The sequence below is a fragment of the Falco punctatus genome (assembly GCF_963210335.1).
Source record: "Falco punctatus genome assembly, chromosome: 1".
Lineage (NCBI taxonomy): Eukaryota > Metazoa > Chordata > Aves > Falconiformes > Falconidae > Falco > Falco punctatus.
In genome coordinates this window covers 82,646,212-82,665,153 of record NC_137580.1, presented here as the reverse complement: position 1 = coordinate 82,665,153, position 18,942 = coordinate 82,646,212, and the positions used below count along the sequence as shown (strand labels likewise).

Genomic DNA, 18,942 nt, shown 5'->3' with positions numbered 1-18,942 from the left:
GACATTCAGCATGTATAATAGTGCCTACAGGCCCAAAACAAATTAATGTAATGGGCACAAATGCGTACTCTTGTCAAATTACAAATTTGACTAAAAATGGACTTGGCCTCAACAGAAGATGAGTTTGAAGAAGAAAAATATGCCAGTAAAATAAAACCATGTAATTCTGAAACGTCTTACGTAGGTATAGAAACAGAGCTGAACAATAGATGTGGTTTGTGATCTGACTGTAAAAGTGGGTAAGATTCCTCTTCTCCTGCTGTAATACAGATTCCTTTAATGCTTATACTTTGCTCCAAAATCTAACATGATAACTGAGCAAAGTCATAATTTGCTTTTTAATTTGGTAGTATCAATAAATCTTCAAACTGATACTCCCCAAATGCCACTGACTTCCAGAGCAAAATTTTCTTGAATATCTGCATTCCTCTAGATATAAGCCAAGTTGGATGGAAGTGTTGGTCGGCCGAGGCCACTGTACGAGGTTCCACCAGGCTCAGTGCCGGGCCCTGCCCTTGGGTCACAGCAACCCCCCGCAGCGCTACAGGCTGGGGGAGAGCGGCTGGGCAGGGCCTGGGGGGAAAGGGCCTGGGGGTGCTGGCTGGCAGCCGGCTGGGCAGGAGCCAGCAGGGTGCCCAGGTGGCCAGGAAGGCCGGCAGCGTCCTGGCTGGTGTCTGAAACGGTGTGGCCAGCGGGGCAAGGGCAGTGACCGTCCCCCTGCGCTCGGCACTGGTGAGGCCGCACCTCAGGTACCGTGTTCAGGTTTGGGCCCCTCGCTGCAAGAGGGACAGGGAGGTGCTGGAGCGTGTCCAGGGACGGGCAGCGAGGCTGGTGGGGGGTCTGGAGCACAAGTCTTGGCAGGGGCGGCTGAGGGAACCGGGGTGTTCAGCCTGGAGAAAAGGAGGCTCGGGGGGGCCTTATTGCTGCCTACAGCTGCCTGAGAGGGGGCTGTAGGCACGTGGGGGTCGGTCTCTTCTCCCAGGTAACCAGCGACAGGACTTAAGCTAAGGCAGGGGAGGTTTAGATTGGATATTAGGAAAAAAATTTCTTCACTGCAAGGGTGGTCAGGCCTTGGAAGAGGCTGCCCAGGGAAGTGGTGTGTCACTGTCCCTGGAAGTATTTAAAAAGATATGTAGATGGGGTGCTTAGGGACATAGTTTAGTGTCAGACTTGACATTTCTAGGTTAACAATTGGACTGAATGATTTTAAGGGTCTTTTCCAACCTAAGTTATTCTATGATTGTAACGTTAAGAGTTATTTTATGTGGATGATTGATGCACAGTGGGTGGGTTCAATCAAACTAATAATTGCATCACTGTGACTAGTTAATTCTATAGGTTAACTCATCAGCCTACAGTTAGTCAAAATCGCTATAAGAGACAGGATACTTGTGGCAGAAGGCCTTTGTCCAGTTCCTGACAGAAGAAAGGAGCAAGAAGGTTCTTATGCTTAATAAGATTAGCTTTTGATTTTGTGAAGACTTTGGTTTCGGTTCCCTTAAACAGTTGTGCTATCTGAATTTGGAAAGATTTTCATCTTCCAGAAACATAAGTTTATGCCAACTTAGTAACTATTAGTACTTTTCAGCTACCCATCTTCGCTTTCCAAAACCATGCCTTGTTTCTTTTATTTCTCACATAAAACATTTGATAAAGAATAACATCTTTTATAAATAACACTTCATTATGAAGTTTTTTAGACATTATGCAGATTTTTAGACATAATCAAAATTCTTCAGATTTGGTGATATCCTCTGTAACAGTCCTGATAATACATCAATGAATATATTAGAAGTGGTTGTTATATTCAGAAGTGTGTTATATTCAGAAGATATAGCTTGATAGATAGCAGTGTCCAATATACAATAATTAAATATGTTGTATTATATCCAGTATTGGATATTACACATAAAACATTTTACAGGAAAGCATCCATTTCTCAATAAATGAGACCACAAAAGCCTAAAATGTGAACTGATATAAAGCAGAATATTTATTTATTTGAGAAAGGTGATTAAAATGGATCTATTATTTGAGTAAACTTTGCCATTTTGATTATTATGTTGGTAAAATGGGAAAAACTAAACAGAGTTTTGCACAAAAATAATTTAAAAAAGCCGCAGAGCCATCTATAATGTTGAAAAAAATGAAAAATGTCTTAATGTTAGAATTTTGTTTGTCGTTAAATAATGTTCTTGCTTGCTACATTATGCATAGGCTAGAGCTATTGTTAAGAGAGACATTCAAGAATTTTAAGAACCCTGTCTCTCCAAAAGAAGATGTAAAAGCTGACAATGGCTTGTGGTCAGGGAGAGTAAATATTAGAAAGGAGATTAATTAGCATGCCAAAAGAACTTTAGTAAGATGAGGAGGCTACAATGGGGCTGAAAATCTCCAGCTGTGCAGAACTATCAGGAAGGAGGAAAAAGTGGTAACTGAAGAATCAAAAAGGACCCCTACTTGTTCAATCAACCACAATGATTAGAATAATTCATGGATTTTTCAAATTGTATGATGAAGAGACATTTCTTAAGAGATGCTGGTGATCTCCACAGTAAGGAAAAACACAAGAGCTTGTGTCAGAGAGAAAATAAAACCCTAAAGTTTTCTTCAGATATGCAAGATGTATTTTTTTTCATGTTTTTTTCATTCTTATTCAAAAGAACGAAGACCTAACCTGCATAGCAACTATCTGGGCTGGGATTTGTAAACTTCAGTTTCATTGCATACTTCATCCTCTGTCTGCACTAGAAACACTTGGTCAGATAAGTTATACAAGTAGATAGGCAGAATGATTCTTATAACGTATTTCAGACCTGAAAATCCATAACAAAATAAGATCACTCAGGAACAATATCCTTTTCACATTACAGTATCATTCACAGTACCTTTTGCTGAATATAACTCAAATTGTACCCCTGTATTTCTGACTGATAAATTTGGGCTAACAGGAAACTTTCAGTGGGTAAAAGTAGCCGAAGTAGCTAATTCTTTTTGCTTATCCTTATTTCTCATGTTTGCCTGAGGGTGAAAAATGTGTGGAAGACCTTCTGCAGTCATGTACTTTTGAAAGCAGAAACTATAGGGGGTATAAATTGAGAACTGCTGGCCTACTCCTTAAACTTCTAGGATACTTAATGATAGAAAATTGTGAAGTTTTTCTCCTCTTTGGACCTGAAGGAACAAAACCACACAACTGAACAAAAACATCATCCAGCTTGTAATATGTACACTTCTAATGATGAAGTTCACTAAAGCAAAAAATATGAATTTCCAAAGTATTTCTTGAATGATAAGCAACAAAATTGTGGGAATACAGGGAAAGTTGAATCCACTGCTGAAAAGGGAACCTGAACTCACAAATGTTCTTATGTTATTAATAAGAAAGAAATTTAAGGAAGTCAAATCTCACAAAGTACCTGTGTCCTTCCCAACTTCTGAATTGCTTCTATTGAGATTTCAATAGTTAAAACACGCCAACATCCAACACACAAAGCCTTACTAGATGCCCAACATTTTTGGTGCTTAAATGGAATAAAGTCTGAAAATCCAACCTCAGCTATGGAAGCTGACTACTTCTGTATAAGGCACATATACAACAGCTAATAGATGCCTAAACTAGGAAGGTGTTTTTTTCAAGGAGATTGTGAATAACACATTAAGGTTTTAATAGGCATTGCTTTAACATGACTTCAGTTAAAGGGTCCATCCATCTTATGATGATAGGACTGTTTTGTTCACAGAATATCTATGGCATAAAATGTCTGTTTTGAAAGGGTGTGTCTGGGACTAGGGCCCAGAGAGATATTTGCCTTTTTCCGGAAGCTGTGATGTGTGCAGATGAAACTCTTGGGTAGCAAAAGATTGTGATTTTTTTATGGAGCTTCCGAGGACAGTCAGATGAGAAGACTTTTCAGTTTATAATGAATAAACTGCATCTAAAAGAATTGACATGCAGACACAGAAGATTATCCTTGGCATCAAGACACTGCATATTATTGTGTTCTAAATTTTAACATACAGTTTAAATAGTTCACTGGATATGAAGAGATTTTTCAATTTCTGAGTATCAGGAAATACAAAATTGTATTGTGTGCTTTCCTAGAGATATAACCTTAACTTTGACAATGATAACTGAGAATATCCAGTAGTCAAAGTGAAAAATTAAGATTTCATACCTAGACAAGGTATTTTTCTTGAATAAAATAGGTCAAATACGAGCTGCTGAGGTTCGTATGGAAGTTAAAGTTCTGCAGCTTGTGTTATATGAAAAGTGAGATCCTTCTGTGTTTAAAAGTTTTGAATGAAGAACTACTCAAAAACCATGACATTCTTCTGGTTTTGAAGGCTTGAGCTTGAGTTCCAGGATTTATCTATATGAACCCCTATTGCATATGGTGTGGTTGTTGGGGCTATATAGAAGGGCAGGAAGTTTAGATGAGATGTCAGGCAGAGGTGTCACACCAGTAAAGTATTATCTTTTTCCATTCTAAGCCTGTGAGAGGACTTTCCTCAAACCTGTCTTGAGATGGTTGTCTGCCTCTGAACTTGGACAAGCTTATTCATCAATGACTTATTCTGAGGGTCTATCAGCTTCCAATAAGCACAGACAGATATGTGGTTAATGCTGATCACCTGAGCATCCATGCTCTCTGGATCTTTCTTTGTGGTTGCTGGCTTTTTGACAGTCGTCATGCCAGCAGAGATCCATAGATGTTTAGCAATCTACTCATATTCATGAAAAATCAGAACTATGAGCACCTTGGAGCATATACCCCACAGGAAAAATATTAAGGATTAAATTGTTATAATAGCAGAAGAATAGGGAAACTCATAGAAGACCAAATATATCTTGAAGTCTGCAGCAGCCTGAAGCAGAAGATGAAAGTCAAGGAAGATTGAGAAATGAGTATTTCAAAGCAGTTCAAGACACATGTATGAAAAACCAAGGGGAAGCTGAGGAGCAGCTAGCAAAAGACATCAAGGTTAATGAGAAATCATTATGAACATACTATGTATTAGTACAAAGAGAGTAAAAGAAGGGGAAAGTACCCTGTTGTGGAGGAAGAATGTAGTAAGCAGGGAATGGAAGAAACAATGATTTAAAACCTACGTACCAAATGTCAGTGGCATGTAGGTGGTTAGCTCAGCTGTCACAGCAGTGACAAGAAAAAAGAAAGGCCTTAGATAAGAATTTGTCTGTAACAACTCTAACACTACCATTTTGCAATTTTTGTAAAAATGTGATTGTTGTAATCACCATATGAACTCTGCCTCTGAATATTTACAAAAATGTTGAAAGAATCTCAGAATTGTTAGCAGTTGCTTTTGAGATCTGTAGAGAACAAGTGGGGTACCAGATGACTGTAAAAAGGCAAATTAAAAGTTTTTTTTCTAAAAAAGGAACCTTCAAAAGAGTGGGTTGAAAAAGGGTCAGAACATGAAACTTCTGCTGCCCTACTCTCGATTTCTCAGGGACAGGTAATTCAGGACACTGCTTCTAAGGGTCTGGAAGATACCAGAAAGATGCATAGCAGTTGGCATGTATTTGACACAACAAATCGTATCAATCCAAAATAATTTGTTTATGAAGTAATCCTTCTGCTCTGTTCAACAGTTGGAAGGCATAAACAAGGTATTCTAGTGTTCTAGGCACTGATGACAAAAAAACCCCAGATAGCCTGGTTTGAATGATTCAACAGGATAATAAAGTGATCAGAGGTCTCAGAACCGTGGTGTAAGATTAAAAGAATAGGGTAAAAATATGGTAATAAACATACCACAGGGAGGAAATGGAATGGGGTTACAATAGTTTGCAGTCTAGAAGAGACTGCTGAACAGAGGAAGACAGTAATTTGTTCTTCGTGTTTTTGGTCTTAAATTGCAACAAGAAAACTTGTTTCAGGTATTGGAAACCTCTTCTGAAGTTAGACTAGCAAAAGTCACTGACATAGAGTAGCATAGAGTTTCCATTACTGACAGAGTCCACTGATGGTGACTCTGTGGTCTAAAATTAGGTTTAGATCAACATCTGCCAGGACTGACAAGATATATCTGGTTTTGTTTGTGGGCAGTGGGATAGCAAAATGTTTCCTTGGGATTTCCTTAAGCATAATTTTAAAAAATGATTTTAACTGAAAGGGCTATATTGTTACATTTGAATAAACTAACTCCGTGCTTTAGTGCCTTAAATAAACACATTCTTCATTTGCAGGAAGTGGGTAAAGCGCTTTTGAGACTGAGTGTTTAGGGCATGAATTTATTTGTATTTCCTAGTAATTTCTCATCATGCCCCTTCTGTTTCATCAGTCTATACATACAGACTTTTCCTCCAATATGTATCTTGGTGCACCTATTCACATAAGCCTAACATCCCTTCATTGAACATATGGATGTGTATACAAAATACATTACATGTATACTCCCACTTTTTTCATCTCTCCATCCTTATGCAACATCCATATTGGTTTTGACAATCTTGTAACCTTCTACAAGTATACTACCAGCTGCACCATCTTCTTTGCTCTCTTCCTGTGGGCTCCATCAGCTAGTGAGAGATAAAGCAACCTAGAATAGTTATGATTTTAAACTAGTAAATGTTAATATTTGAAAAATCTATATTACTGAAAACCTGGAAAATATATCATATTTTGAAACTGAGAAGAAAGACAATGTTTTATTAGTAACAGCAATGTTTCTTAACTGGACAATGATGAAAAGAGCTACTAGTCAAAGTTTCTAAATTCTCAGTTTAACACTATGTACCTGTTAGCATTAGTATTATTCTCTTACCACCATTCCAGTACTGGATTCCCTGTCACATCTTAAAGATACTATTCTTAGGCACATCAGTATGTAACAATACAGTTATATTTTCTATGAGAAATGTATGTAAATTTAAAATAAAGGAAAGAAAAATTCTCAAGATACATAAATTTAATCTTCGAAGAACAGTGAAATTATTGAGGGGAAAAAAAGAAAACTTCTTAGTTTTCTATCTTCAAAATGCCATTTCAATCAAGTATCATTTTTTGTGTGCTTGAATAAATGGAATTACCAACTTGTGTAAAGTCCTTGATCAGAATGAGGCTCTTAAACCAATTATGTGGAGATCAGAGTGCTTAAAATTATAAGAAATACATTTAGAATTATTAAAGGCTTCAAATAGCTTGGTTCAGGCAAAATTACATATAATTGATCATTTAATATGTGTTGCCAGTAGGAACTGCAGTCATAGGTGTGGAAGATCACTTTTTAGACAAATCACGGTGAAACTTTTCTAAACCCCAAGCCATACCACAGCTCCCTTTTCTAAGGATTTTTACTGAACGCAAATCCCAGGCAATTTTATTCCTCTTCTCTAAGTATGGGAACATACACCGTGTCTTGGTTTCAGCTGGGATATTTTTCTTTTTAGTAGTTAGTGCAGTGCTGCGTTTTGGCTGTGATGTGAGAACAATGTTGATAACCGCACTGATGTTTTTAGGTGTTGCTGGACTTTTCAGTTCCTTGGGCCCTGCCAGCCAGAGGGCTGGGGGGCCATAGGACACTGGGAGGGGACACAGCAGGGACAGGTGACCCAAGCTAGCCAAAGAGGTATTCCATACCATGGGATGTCATGCTGAGTATATAAACTGGGGGAAGGAGGAGGAAGGGGGAGACATTTGGTGTTACAGCAACTGTCTTCCCGAGTAACCGTTACGCGTGATGGAGCCCGGCTTTCCTGGGGATGGCCGAACACCCGCCTGCCCATGGGAAGTGGGGAATGAATTCCCTGCTTTGCTTTGCTTGCCTGCGCAGCTTTTGCTTTACCTATTACATTGTTCTTATCTCAACACTTGAGTTTTACATTCCGATCCTCCTTCCCATCCGTTTAGGTGGGAGGGAGTGAGCAAGTAGCTGCGTGGGGCTTGGCTGCTGGATGGGGTTAAACCACGACACACCGTAAGTTAAAAGTACTGAATGATATTATCTGGATGAAAATGTGAAACACAGATGAAGCAAAATCATAATAGATTACCTTGATTGCTAGGTAAGTCAAACCACAAATTCAGGGATGTGGATGTTTTTAAAAAGGTTTAAATAAGTGATTCTAAAAAAAAATATATTAAAATATCATTAGCTTTATAGAGAAATTTCTTCTTTGCCAAAGGGCAAAGTGATTTGTAGGAAATTAACATTAAGACTGACAAATACAAACTGGATTGTCAGAAAATGATTGTATAAGGGACTGACTTTATAACCTGTCCTGAGAATAACGTGATTTTTATTGATTCTGATTTAGCCTCTGTGCAGTCCCTCCATCCCTTTGCTTTGAATGCTGAGATTCATTTATTACAGAATATAATATCATTCTGGATAGGTAGCATTTTCAGAGTTGGGCACATAAATCCTAATCTGGCAATCACCCTCTGTATCTGTCAGACTGGTGACAAGATTCTCATTGATTTTAGTGATACAGGTTTAGGAACAAAATGGCATGTATTATGCAGTGTAAGGTGCAGGTTAGTGGATTTAATTCATACTTTACTATCTGTCTGTAGATAAAATTTATAACCAAACTGAAAACTTGCTAAGATCATCACAACTTCATACTCACTTCTCTTTTTGTATTAGTGGCGTTTTTCTGCTTATCGGATCTTAGAATCTCTTGATGGACTTGGCAGTAGTTTCATGTCTGAAAGTAGATCTCAGTTTTTACCATGGACAATTCTTTTGGATACTACCCTAGGAGTGTTGTTTTCTCTTAACATATTTAGCAACCTTGTGATGCATTAGCCTTAGTTAACGGCCAAGCTTCCACCCAGCAGCTTGCCACCTCCCCACCAGTAGGTCAGGGGGAATGAGAAAGCTCATGGGTTAAGATAAAAGCAGGGATATTGCTTACCAATTACTGTTGCTGACAAAACAGACTTGACTTGGAGAAGATTAATTTGTTGTTAGTGAAAATTAAAATGTAAATGCAGATTTTTATAGTGGGAAACAAGAAGATACATGTTAAAACAGCACCTTTTCTCTCCCCCTTCCCAGGCTCAACTTCATTCCAGACTCCTCTCCCTGACCAGCACAGGGGGAATTGAGGGAGGGTACAGTCAGTATATAATGGTTGTTTTTTTTTTTCACTGCTCCTTCATGGCTTCTCCATGGCTGTAGTCCAGGAAAATGTGCCCCGGGGTGCGCTCACCACAGTTCCTTTGGGCATATCCATTTACTCTGGTGTGGGTCTTCCAGGTGCTGCAGTGCTCTACCATTGGGCATCTCATCCTCTCTTTCTGACCCTGGTGCTTCCTCTTGTTTCTTACTGCTTTTGTTCCCACCTCCTCTCTCCGCACAGCATTTTCTGCCCTTTCTTAGCTATGCTTTTACAGATACCACCAGCTTTGCTGATGTGCTCAGCGGCGACTGCAGTGCCTGCACTGTGTAGCTGGCAGGAACCAGCTGTCCCCAACACGGGGCAGCCCCATACCTCTTCCCACAGAGGCCACCCTTGCAGTCCCCATCTCCCTCCCGCTATCATGTGCTACCTTGCAGCATGCAGCCAGTAGAAACCTAAAGAGCAGAGTGTTACTCAAGTCCAGGGAATAAAGTCAACATTACAAAATTATATGAATTAGGTCAACTGGATGGCAGATGGAGTTTGAAATTAAATACGGAATCAGCTATGCTGGAAAGGTAATTGAACTATTTATGCACCTTGCTCATTTCTATATTAAATTTAACTAATTTGGGAAAGAAACTGGATGTCACTGAATGACTTGAGTTAACATACACCTGCAGTTTAAAAGACAAAAAGCCAGAAAGGGGGAAAAGCACATGATTCCTACAAGAGGGAATATCACAGGCGGCATTACAATGAAGGCGTGTACCTAAATCAGCATTCAGGGGCGATGGGAGAGCTGGCGTGTCGCCTTTTCCCTAAGGTACAGGAAGTTTTATCTTGAAATTACTGGGAGTCGTGAAAGCCTCTATCCTGCTAGGGATTTTCGCAGACTTAACTTGGGGTACGGGGTGCCAACACGGCGGTAGAAAAGTTCTAGAGGCTTCCACCCCCACCTGGAGGTGCCGGCGGCACGGCGCGGCTCTGGCGGGGCTACGAGGGGCGCGACGAGGGTGGCCCGTGCGACCGGTCTCGCTGCCGTGGCGGCGGCGGAGATGGAGGGTCGAGGCCGAGGCCAAGCACCGCCCGGCGGGGCTCACCTCAGGACAGTGCGCTTCGGCGGAGGTCGCGGCTCGCGCCGCCCGCCCGCGGGCCGTTAGCCTCGGCGCAGCGTCGCCGCCGGCAGCGCGCGGAGCGGCACGGGGGCGGGGCGGGGCGGGGCGGGGCGAAGGGCGGGCGGAGCGCGCGGCGCGGAGCGGCCGGCTGCAGACGGCGGCGCGTGCGGGGAGGGAGCGGCCCGCGGCCAGGAGCGGGGTTGGGGGGCTTGCAGCAAAGGTGAGGGGCTGGGCAGCCTCCCCCTCCCATGACCCCCGTGCCCCTTGCCCGAGGGGCCCGCTGCAGGCGGTTGTCCCGGGCCCCTGCCGGCAGCCCCCGGCTGGGGTTCGGAGCTGCTGTGGGTGACCCCCCTCTCCGTTTCTTCTCTCGCCCAGATGCTCAAGGTAGCAGCCTTCGTGTGCGTGTGCGCGGCAGCCTGGTGCAGCCCGGCGCTGGCGGCGGCGGCTGGGGGCAGGCCGGACAGCAGCAATTTTATGGACGATAAACAATGGCTCACGACCATCTCCCAGTACGACAAGGAGGTCGGGCAGTGGAACAAATTCCGAGACGTAAGTTCAACCTTTCCACCCCGCCGGCCGGCAGCCGCGCCCGGCCCGCTCCCGTGGCGGCTGGCGGGTTGGTGCCGCTCGCGGAGGGTACCCTTGCGGGCAGCCGGTGCTGAAGTGCAGCCTCAGCTTCCCGCCCCCCCCCCCCCCCGCCCCTTCTCCCCGAATTTTAATTTGTATTTTAATTCCCGGCGGCGCCTCGCCGGGAGGAGGGAGGTCTCACCGGGCAGCTCCTGGTGCGCTGCCGCCGCTGAGCGACGGGGACCGACCGGCTCGCACCCCAAGTGCCTAGCGAGCCGGGCCGCGGGAGCCGCTTCCCGCCCTGCGGGTCGCCAGCCGTTACGAGGGGGCGGTTGGCGGAGGGGGAGTTGCGGTTGTCCTCCTCGCCCCCCGCCCCGCCCTGGCTCCCCGCCCTGCAGCGGGAGCGGTGGTGGCTGCGGGAAGGGCTGCGGTGGGGGCGCGCCGCGGCCGCTGGGCTCCCCTCCCCGCCGGAGCGGGGCGAGGCGGGCCCGGGGCGGGGGGCAGGGGGCTCGGCCGGCACCGCTGTGCGAGCTCCGCCCGGGGCAGGGCCCTCGCCACCTGGGAGCGTGCGCCGGCCGAGGCCGCCCGCTGTCACCTTGCCGATGTCGGAGGTGCGGGGAGGGCGGGCTGGGGGGCGAGGGGGCTGCGGGCACGGCCCGGGGGCGGCGGGAGACAGGGGGGCTGTGGACACGGCCCGGGGGCGGCGGGGGACAGGGAGGCAGCGGGCACGGCCCGGGGGCGGAGGGGGCCAGTCCGCCCAGCGAGGCGGCGAGTTGTGCCGGCGGTGCGGCCGGGCTGCCGCGCACCGGGTGCGTGAGCGCCAGCGCCGGTCTGACCCGAATCTCGTCAGTTACGAAACCTGCTGCTGTGAGGTGGCTCTCGTGCTCCGGAGTGCCGTGCTTTTGCACTTGGTTTGTGCTCTGTCGCAAGTTGAGTGAAACCCAATCGATTTAAAAAAGTCTTTCACATTTTATTCAACGAAAAGCATTTTCTTTGCCATTGCAATGTGTTGCATTCTTTAGTGTCGCTTTTAAAAATCGGAGTTCTAAGCATGCAAAACAATTTTCTATTTAGCTTTATTATATTGCTTACTGGATTTCTTTGATTTGGTGTAAAGCATTTATTTGGTTTGTAACTTCCAAGTCAACAGGTTTCTTGTGCTGCAGCTTGCTAGAGACCATGGTTTGCTATGGCAAACTGAAGTAAAAATCTCCAGTGTTTTGAGAGCCGTAGTGTACCTGTGATGCATGTATTTTCTAACTTCATGTATATGTTGTATGTTGGATGCAGACTTGGCTATTTATGTTAAGCAACTAGGAAAGAAGAGCCGCAGTTAGAGTTGCAGAGGAACTTATTTCCCCCTTAGTTTCTATTAAACAGCATAATTTAAGTGTTTGAGAACATTCAGATTAGTATGCGGATGTTTTTATTTGCTTTGAATATCTTAAAAATCTATGTTCATGTAAAAAAAAAAAACAACTTTGTTTGAGGTACTGTACTTTGGGACCTGTGATTCTGAAAAAAAATAAATACACAGCACTGTATAAATGTTTTAGGATGAAAGGGTGCAGCTAGAAAACTCCAAAATAAGTACATCAGTTATGTTTTATAATTGGGCAAAGTCATATATGTAAGGACTACCCTGCAAGGCTGAAGAAGCTAAGTGCTCTCTAATGCCTGTCTCCTGGGTGCCTGCTGACATATACTGTAATGTTGGATATTAGCCAGATAATTTATTCTGTGACAAGTAGGTGTCCCCAAGGGTTTTAAGAGTGACTGCTTTGAGGAAGTACTGCATACTGATTTTTCCGAGGCAATTTACAAATATGATGGCTTATTTTTACACTGTTTAAGTTTTATAAAGCTGGTACCTCAGTGAGGAATATGCTCGTATTTCTTGTGCAAAAAGCTTATATCCTATGGATCGGTACTTGATATGGAATATTTATGGATGGTCCTAATACTTTAGAAGGCACTCCTTTTAAAGTGTGAATGGTTTTCAGTAATTCATAAGATATAATTGTAAAAAAATAAAAATTATGAGTTAATCTACCTGTACAAGAATGCATTAGGAGAATATTTTACTTGTAACAGGCACTGATCAGTTATCATCCTTAAATATAACATGGTGAAGAAGTTTTGTTAACATCCTACAGTTTTATATAATGAGTAAATTTACTTGTATGACTGTAATTTGTTGGTTTTGAAATTGTGATTAGCAGTTTAATTAATTATTCAAATGTTGCCTGCTGTTAAGGAACAGCATAACTGCATTTTAAACCTATGTATGGGTAAGTTGTCTTGTGGAGCTAAAATCAAAATAAAGGTATGCAAGACCTGTGTTTGTAACTTAATTCTCTGGTCAGAGAGTAGCATACTTTTTGCAGGCTTTAAATACCCTACAGATGTAAGGGTGAGATGGAATTCTGGTGTGAAAAGAAGTATTTAAAGGCTTAACTTAAGACTTAACTGACAGGACTGATTAATGTGCAAGATAATGACCCTGACTTCTGCCTCATTGGCTGTTTCTTAAGAGTTTTAGATCACAGAGGAAGAAGGTAGTCAGTCATTCAGAAAGGGAACCCTTACGAAACCTAATAAACCAGGATACGACATTTTATTAAAAAAAACAACAACCTGAAACAAACCTAACACACACACCACCATCCCACCACCCCCCCCCAATCTAACTGGCTTAATGTCCTCTAAATTGTCAAATTCGTCAGTGAAGACTGTTATCAATGTGATAGTATTAGCTAAGATCTTTTCAGTACTTTGTACATGCAAAAATGTAACTGACTCCTCAGTTCTTTTGGAAGATCTTCATCGTTCTGACAAATCTGTTGAAAATAATGAAAAATACCTAGGCAAGAACTGTGCCTTAAAGTGGAACAGTGGGAAGCTAGGTGCCCTGTTAGAGGCTATCCTCTCCCATCTTTTCCTTGTGTAAAAATTGAAAATGGGCTGTTCTTAAATAGGAGACTTCCCATCTTAAAGATGAGGGTGTGGGGGGAAGTGTATTCTTCATATGTCAATTACCAACTCTGTCAACTTGTATGTGTGAATCAAACATTCTGGGTTACCTACATGGATATGTTTACTTTTTGCCTGTAGTAGCTGGGGAGGAAGGGTTTTCAAGCCAGTCTTAGTGCTGCTGCAGTCCAGTTGCTGGGTAGCTGCAGCTCTTACATCTGTCACTAAAATAAGTCTCAGGGTTGATGTGTGTGTTAAGGTTTTTCAAGCTGCTTGGTTAGCCTGCTTCAGCAGCCAGTGGTGTCACGCTGCTGGGATGTCCTAGCCCATGAGTACATATCCTTTATTTATTTCATGCTTGGGAACTGAGGTTCTTTAGTAGATACTAAATTAGGGGAATCTTCTTCATTCATATTTTATTATATTTATAGTGTTTTGTGCTAATGGTCTTGTCCACAATGGCTGCACCAGACATTTGATGAAGATTTATAAATAAACTGGAGCTTGTCTGAAATGAAGGTTATTCTTTTAAAAAAATTGGATAACAGCATTACGTTTATACTTTCCTACTTAGAATATCCTAGATCTTATGTATCAAACCTTCATTCCTCATAATGCTGTAAATATGTGGAGAAAAAAAGAAAGGGAATAATTCTTAGATCTTTATGACTTGTTTTCAAATAATGATATTGGTTTTAATCCTAGAATGGAACATAATGGCTTTGTTATTTATAATCACTTTGCCTTTTTATGTGGTCTTTACAGCCAGTTGTACAAAATTTCACAAAACTGTGTGTTGTATTGTTATCTGAAAGCCTTTCAGAAACTTTAGGTTTTATTTCATAAAATTCCATGAAGCAACATTCTTTGGAGTAACTCATTGTAGTTATTGATGTTTGCAAATTGTGTCCTGTCCATTTGTGTTCATTAAAAGGACACTATAATAAATCTATTTTATATGGTAAATTTTACTTGCTGCTTGAGGAGAATTATTTATGACCTAACTTGCTTGTTCGTGACTTTTACTTCTTCTTTTCAAAGAAATCTTAATTTAAGCAATTCCTGAGCAAACTTAAGATGCATCAGGAACTTTGTAGTGGAAAATACTTGCAGTACTATATAAATAAACTCTGCACGATTCAACTATGGCATAGCATTGTTATGAAATGATATGGTCAGTTGATCAGTGTCAACAGTTGCATCATATCACACAGTTACCATCATCCTAACATATTAATAAAGTTGTCAAAGGTAAACAAGGTAGAACAAAAATCAAGCAAAGATCTTAAAACCTATCAGCTGTGAAGGGGGAGTTTGCACTGGTAATACCACTTTTTGCTGTGCTTCACTACGAAGTGTTCTCCCATTGACCGTAAAGCGTACTGCTTTCTAAAACATTTGGCAAGTTTGGGCCGCTTATGTTGGCCTCCCAAATGAGTCTTTTGGAGATACTTGAAGAATGTGTGTTTTCAACATTAGTGAAATCTAAATCTCTGTGTTTGGAAAGGAGATGAATCAAATACTAGGTCTCCATACCAATTTAATATTTGCCAGTATTAATAATTCTCTTGTCTGTTTGGAGGTTTAAGGCTTCTCAAAAACAAGCACCTCCCTGCACCGCTGCTAAGCTCTCCACCAACTGTACACCTGGTGTTTCTTTACTGTTGTGAGCAGAACACCTCTGTCCAGCTGTACATCTACACAACTGCATCTCTGTACAACTAAGAGAAAGCCAAAGGCTGTTTTAAAAAGGATTAGTCATCACAAGTTTTTTGCACTTTATTGTGTCGTCACCATGTAAATATTTGGAAAGTTATCGTGTTTCCAGAATCAAGTGCTGATAACCTTATTTGAGGAGGAGAAGGACTTCTGTTCAACAATTTTTTTGCACTGGGCTAGAATCCCTTCTAGGTTATGGAAGATCGTGAATGTACTTGAGAGGAGGTCAGTATTTAGGATTGAATAGTACAGCACTCGTCAGTCTTTTTGCACTAATGTGAACTCATCAGCTGTGAAAATAGGTCCGGTAGGCTTATTTGCCCAGTACCTCTTATGGTTCAGGGTAAATAAAACATATCTCTTTTCTTATTAGTGGTTAGGGCAGCTCTTTTATTGCATACATGATGTTGTGATAGAAAGTTATAATTATAGTATCAGGAAAAAAAAGAAATTACAGAACAGGAAGTATGAACTTCTTTATTACGTTGTCCTAGGCCTAAGTTAAAGCAAGAATTTGCTAATAAGTTAAAGTTATTTTTTCAGTTAGGGCATTGAATTTGTTTTCTACATGCCAGTTTGTTGCTTGAAGCTTGTTACTGGCTAGTCTAAAGTGGTACCAGTCTTTCAGTCTTTCTCTCTCCTTTTTTTTTTTTTTTAATTTTTAAATAATTACTTATTTTGTATGATCTTAGTTTTATTAATATGGTGAAGGAAGAAAAATTTTGAAAGCTAGGAGATCTGGCAGAAAGTATGAGTATTTTGTACCTCACCTATAGTTAATGCTTTTGAAATGAAAATAATAAATACTTAACCACTGTCTTTTGAATGTGAAATGCAGGAAAATGTTTGGAATTTGCGTTGATTTTTATTAATTAAGGAAATTTAAGCAGTTGTTTGTTCAGCACTTCTAGACTGAACATGGCAAATTATAATGGGAAGGTGTAATGGAAAGCTTAAGTTTTAATTTCTGTATTGTAGAAAAAGGCTTCTGTTTTTTGAATATATGCTTCTAGTTTGTTCTGAAGTACGGATTCCTTTTTTCTTTCACCTGATTACTTTTCCTCTGGTCTGTTTTTGTTGCTTGTTTCTAGTGACTAGTATTTTTTTTTTGTCTGTAAAGGCGGAGTCTACTAATCTCAAACTATTGTTAACATTGAACTCTTAACTGTCTCTTGGAAGGCATTAGCTTGGAAGCTCTATATAGCTAATGTTTAGGATTTAAGTAGACTGTAATGTGCTTTTCCTTAGATTGCCCTCGTAATCTAAAGTAAAGCTGATAACATTGTTTCATCTGATCTTTATCTCCTTTCTCTGAAGAATAATCTTTATTTGCGGTAGGTTGTTTAATGGATATGGATACCCAGTCTTCTCTTGTCTTACCATTAAATCTTATTGGGATTGACTCTAGCCATCTGTGCTTATTATAGTGTAGTATAAATAGCTTTGTAATGCACTAGTAGATGGTAGCAGGAACAGAAAATGCAATAGGCTGTCAGGTTTATACAATCAGAAAGGAAAGGTCTAGAGGAGGGGGAATATTCTGAAAGGAAGCTGAATGTAGAAAACGATGGAATATGAGCATATTACAATACCTGTGTTTCTAGACTAACACCATCAATTCTTTCTTTCCACCTCCTCCAGCTCTGTTACTTCATAATCATTGAAGCATTTGAATTAACTAGATACAGAAAGGAGAGATAATAGCTTGGCTTCATATGTTTGCAAGTGTTGGCCAGTTTTCAAGTGTAAGTCTTCCCTTTAAATAGGTACTTAAGTTTAAATAGTTGTTTCTGTGTTTTCCCATGTCATGTCATGTTCCCTTGCCCCATCCCAACATATGCTGAACAAAATAAAACCTTTGAACAGGTGGTTATTTTTTTGGTACCTAGCTTTAGAGTGTCTCTGAAGTTTTCAAACGTAGGGAAAGTTTTATTATAATCAAGGTATTTCTATCTTTTTTCCTATCAGTACAGGAGAAGTACCTGTTGGTAAAACGGCTTCAGTTTTGCTTTGTGAATATTTTTCTAATGTAGACCTCCTTAAAAGTTGTGACAATGTGTATTTCTCTTAATTTGACATATTTGAGTATATTAGTAACCACAGATGAACAGCTTATTTTTCTGCATCAGGTGGCAAGTCTTTGACTGTGCTCAATGCTGAAAATCTGCCTTGTTTGCCTTAGAAACAAATATGGAGGCAATGGTAGTAAATGATAACATCTATATTGTATTAAAAAATCATGTAACTTTCATATTTTTGAAGTTTAATTTCTGAAAGAGAGAAGCTTGTGGCTAGTAGTACTAGCGTTCAAAGCTTCACTGGGCATTCTTACCTAATGTGAATGATCTGTAGTTATTTGTTAGATTCCTCCCCCCCGACCCCCCAATGATTTGTCACTTTTGCTTTCCCATGTCATCTCATTTCACACTGAGAGATTACAGTAGTGAAGATTACTGTAGGAATTAATGATTTGCTGAAGAAAGGTGGTGCAGTTTAAGGTAGCAACCTTGGACAGGACACAAGGAGTACTGGTATGAAATTATAACCCATGACAAAGTTAATGAGGATGTGATTTCACTGCTCTGTTACTGTCTTCACAAGTGGCTGCTTTAAGAGAACACAGTAAGAGAATAGGTTTAAAAGATGTAAATCATCCAGACTTTTTAGTATTTTGCCACTTCCAGAGAGTATTATCTTAATATTTTGTTATTAAAGACTAACCAGTGCTTGACATCTTTCTGCAGAGAATTCATGTGAACTAGTTTTTTATTTTCTCAAGTGATATGTAATCCTCAAAGGAGATTGTCAGTTCGCAGCTTGTTCGGCATCTCTAAAAAAGTCTGCAAGTCATCAAATAATTTCATGTAGTGCATTTACACTAGGGCCTGCATACAGCTGAAAACAAACTCCTTTGACATTTTTGAGCTTGCATCGATGGTGAAACTCATTCCAGTTATGTGTAGCATAGCAATGAGAAGTACAGAACTTACTCCTCAATACAGGCTTCTGAGTATGGAAAAAGCTGTTAAAATGCAGATCGATTTATTAAAACAATGGGAAGTTATTAATATTAAGACTGTGGCATATATATTTAATGATGTATGTATCTGTAAGGATTTGATGGTGGTTGTAATGGGAACTGAAACATCACTTTAGTAGAAAACCCCCAAAATGATTCTTTTAAGCAGAATCAGTTGGTGGATACGTAAAGCAGCAATACCAGGAAGCCATTGTATAAAGTGCCCTCCTAGCCTTTTGCAGAAGAAAAATTTAACCAGTTTGGTCAGATTTAGTAAGCCCGTGTGAAATTGACAACTCTTTTTATTCATAACGTTTAGAGCCAAAATAGACCACTGGATTTGGTAATATGCTTACCTGTATATAGTGGCTCATTAACTTTCATCCTGACAGATTTTATTAAACCCAAAAGTTCTAGTTGGGCAAAAGCATTTTTGGGAGGCTGTACTGTGT

General features: G+C 40.9%; 1 protein-coding gene across 2 annotated transcripts in view; it reads left to right on the top strand.

Moving 5' to 3' along the window:
• Window positions 1–1,000: 1,000 nt before the first annotated feature.
• The window catches only part of SPOCK3 (SPARC (osteonectin), cwcv and kazal like domains proteoglycan 3), a 237,720-nt gene continuing 219,778 nt past the window's right edge, over window positions 1,001–18,942 (top strand). For both annotated transcript variants that reach the window (XM_080371193.1, XM_080371194.1), the window contains exons 1-2: window positions 1,001–10,432; window positions 10,588–10,761. In XM_080371193.1, the coding sequence (XP_080227319.1) occupies window positions 10,588–10,761 (174 nt within the window). In that variant the 5' untranslated portion in view covers window positions 1,001–10,432. The remainder of the gene's footprint in view (window positions 10,433–10,587; window positions 10,762–18,942) is intronic.